The following is a 3798-nucleotide window of genomic DNA, read 5'->3' on the forward strand; positions in this document are numbered from 1 at the left end:
AGAATCTATGGGGCATTGCCAAGAGAAAGATGAGAGACATGAGACCAAACAATGCAGAAGAGCTGAAGGCCACTATTGAAGCATCCTGGTCTTCCATAACACCTCAGCAGTGCAACAGACTGATAGCTTCCATGCCATGCCGCATTGAGGCAGTAATTGCTGCAAAAGAAGCCCAAACCAAGTACTGAGTACATATGCATGCTTATACTTTTCAGAGGTCCGATATTGTTCAATGTACACTCCTTGTTTTATTGATTGCATGTAATATTCTAATTTTCTGAGATTGTGGATTTGGGGTTTTCATGAGCTGCATGCCATAATCATCACAATTATGACAAATCACAGCTTGAACTATCTTCCCTTGCATGTAATGAGTCTATCTCATATATTAGTTTCCCCTTTTAAGTTGCATTACTGAAATAAATGAACTTTTGCATGATATTCTAATTTTTCGAGTTTCACCTGTAAGTAACCCAATGCAGTGTCCATATCTAATATTCCTTCCTCCTCTTATTTTATTTGAATTACTAGAGGGGACCCCTTTGCAAATTTTCAGAAACAAAGGGAAGGCTTTCCTGTATAAGGGTTTTGAGAAGGAGGGCTTAAGATGGCTGCCTACCGAGAGCTCATCCTCTGTGTCAAGGATTCTCGGAATAAACTTCACCTCTGATTCTATTTATTCCTTCCTGACTTGAAAATTAAACTGGTAAGCTGTTTCTTACAGTACAAATGGTCATGTTATAAGATTGGTTGTTCAAAAAATATGGAGACCTTTACAGAATCTTCATTTAGAATTACATCATATTTCTTATTAAACATTGAAAAGCATGTGTAATAAAGTCTCCAACTCAACTCTTCTTCAAGACTACACCATTGAATATAATATATCCATTTCAGAAAGGTGCATTGATTTCCTAAATTCTACACACATTCTGAAATGTGTATGTTCATTCTAAATTATTAGCATACTGTGTTTATTAGAAAAATCAAAGCAAACAGATGAATACTACTAATAAAAATCTCTGGAGTGTTTTCTGAGGATATTTGCAGAATACTACTAATAAAAATCTCTGGAGTGTTTTCTGAGAATATGTGCAGAAAGTTTGGGAGCTAAATAAATCTCTGTGGTGTCAAAGAAGATCAGTTAATCTTTCCTGCAATTCAGAAAACCATTTAAACCCTGTAATGAGAATGAAAAGCATTGTATACAATGCCACCTTCTAAATGAGGAAGAAAGAAAAAATGAATATTGAATCTAATCAGAAGAATGTGAATGCAGACAATAAGTAAATATCTTCTAGATTTTGCTTGTCTACTATTCTCACACTCCTATTCTAAATTTTCTTTTTCCATCTTTTTCTTCAGATGTCCTTCCTAGGTTTTCTTTCTGCTTTCCTGAGAGTTACGAAGGAGGCAACCAGCCTTCCTCCCCCAAACAACTCTTCTTTTTATACTGAATCACAAAAACTGTTTTTATGTAGAATGAGACCTCCGTGTTACAAGCTGACCTATGGAATAAGAAAATAATCATTATTGTTTGTTTTTGCCATAATGTTCTACTAATTTGTTTTCCTTGGCTTTCCATAGGCTTCTTTTCAAATTCAACATCTCCTTACCTTTTACAACTTGAATTTAGTTAGTCTGAGTTAAATTAAATTAAGATTTGTAAGGAGATATTGTACAGCCATTTGTCTGAAATGGTATAGAGTATCTTGCTTGAGCAGGGATTGGACTACAAGGTCCCTTCCAACTCCATTTTTCTGTTAACGGAAGGTAAGTTCCACATTTCATAGCCTTTTCTTTAATAATGAAATTAAATCTAACAAAAGTTGCTTCTCAAATTGAGCTGATATTTTAAGTAGTCAAATAGAATTGATGGTCAAATTAATTTCTGGATATCCACATTGTTTAAATATCTGAATCAATTCAAAATGAATAAAATTGATTTAACCGGGATGTTTTTATTTGATTTATCCTTGATCAATGCAACAATATATTAAATCAGATAAAATGTAAGAAATATAGATGATTCTTTTAAATAAATCTAGGAATTTTATATTTGAAGGTGATCCTCAGAATCTCTATTCTGTTTCCAGGCTCTAAGTAGCTGCCTGACTGAACCTTTCATTTCCCTTCTTTACTTTATTTGGAGCATCCTTTTTCTTTTTGTTTCCTTCTTTGCTAAGAAACTCTTGCACTCTCGGGAAGAGTTTATTTGCCTTATAAATAAAAGCAAGAAAAACCATGGAGGATATACTGTATGCTCTACACAGTCCATGACGTTTAGCGGACCTCAAGATAAACACCTCTGCCACTGTGATGTGAAATGTCTCCTCTGCTTCCAGACTTAATTTATTTTCTTGTTGAAAGTTCTTCTTGCTTTCATTTGAAGTTTTGTATGTTTCATTTTACATCAAAATCACGGCACGAATGTAAGGTTGTATTTAACAACCTTGGATAGTTTTGAAAGACAATTTGAAATGAATTGGAAATATTTTAATAGCTTCCACTTCACTTCCAGGACTGTCATAAATGTGGCCAGAAAATGGATAATGACACAAGTGTGTTTCTTCTCTTGGAATTCTCAAAGATATGGGAAATTAAGATGATGTATTCAACTTTCTTCCTTCTCTTGTATTTCATGACAATAACAGGAAATTTTTTGATCATCTCTGTGGTTGCTTTCGACTCCCATCTTCATACTCCCATGTATTTTTTCCTGATGAACTTAGCTCTGCAAGATGTTGGTTCTGTTTCAGTCATCGTTCCCAAAGTTGTTTTTAACTTAGTAATGAATATCAGGGATATTTCCTATTCAGGATGTGTAGCTCAAGTCCTCTTGTTTGCCTTCTTTACGAGTTGTGATATTGCCCTCCTTACTGTCATGGCATACGATCGGTTTGTTGCCATTTGCAATCCTTTGCAGTATGAAATAATAATGAACAAAACGTTTTGTATAAAAATGGTTGGCACTGTATGGATTGTCAGCCTCATCAATGCTGTGTTGCACACTATTGGCACTTTCACTAATCATTTCTGCTCTAATACAATCAATCAGTTCTATTGTGAAATCCCACAGTTACTTAAATTTGCCTGTTCAGATACATATGTAATTGAAATTGGATATGTAATATTTTTGGTGATAGTAGTATTTGGTTGCTTTATTTTTGTCACTGTTACTTATGCACAGATCTTCTCTGTTGTTTCAAGAATCCGTTCTGTTCAGGGAAGGAAAAAGGCCTTCTCTACTTGTTTTCCCCACCTCACAGTTTTCTCCATATTTTTGGTTGCCTCCTCATTTGGTTACCTGATTCCTCGACCCGACAAACCATCACACTTTGATTTCACCCTTACCATATCCTATTCCATTATTCCACCCATGTTAAACCCATTAATCTACAGCATGCGAAACAAGGACATCAAAGTTGCTCTTTCAAAAATGTTTGCTCTGAGGATATTTGGAATGTATAGTCACAGAAATGGAATAAAAAATTAAAATAATGTTTAATTTAAATTTCAGTCTCAAAGTTTTGCACTTTTATGATTTTACCTGAGTATTCTTACTTTAGTTATTAATGGGAATGAAGTATGTTCCGCAAGATGTTTAGATGTAACTGTTTATTGATTTGAGCAATCCGGCCTGGTTTGATGGGTTAAGGGCTGGGTTTTTAACATGGTTTTAATTACTGTTTATATCGGGCATAATATTTAATTGTTTTTTTAACTTTTGTACTTCGTTTTTAATATTTATTGCCCTGTACACCACCCTGAGTCCTTCGGGAGAAGGGCAGTATAAAG

General features: G+C 34.5%; 1 protein-coding gene across 1 annotated transcript; it reads left to right on the forward strand.

The window, feature by feature from the left end:
- Positions 1-2545: 2545 nt before the first annotated feature.
- Positions 2546-3496, forward strand: LOC310650041 (olfactory receptor 14I1-like; the record flags this gene model as incomplete). The annotated part of the gene is made up of 1 exon (XM_083378879.1): positions 2546-3496. The coding sequence occupies one exon, from the start codon at positions 2546-2548 to the stop codon at positions 3494-3496; it is 951 nt and encodes a 316-aa protein (XP_083235005.1).
- Between the last annotated feature and the right edge of the window lie 302 nt (positions 3497-3798).

This window comes from Vipera ursinii (assembly GCF_947247035.1).
Source record: "Vipera ursinii genome assembly, chromosome: Z".
Taxonomy (NCBI): domain Eukaryota; kingdom Metazoa; phylum Chordata; class Lepidosauria; order Squamata; family Viperidae; genus Vipera; species Vipera ursinii.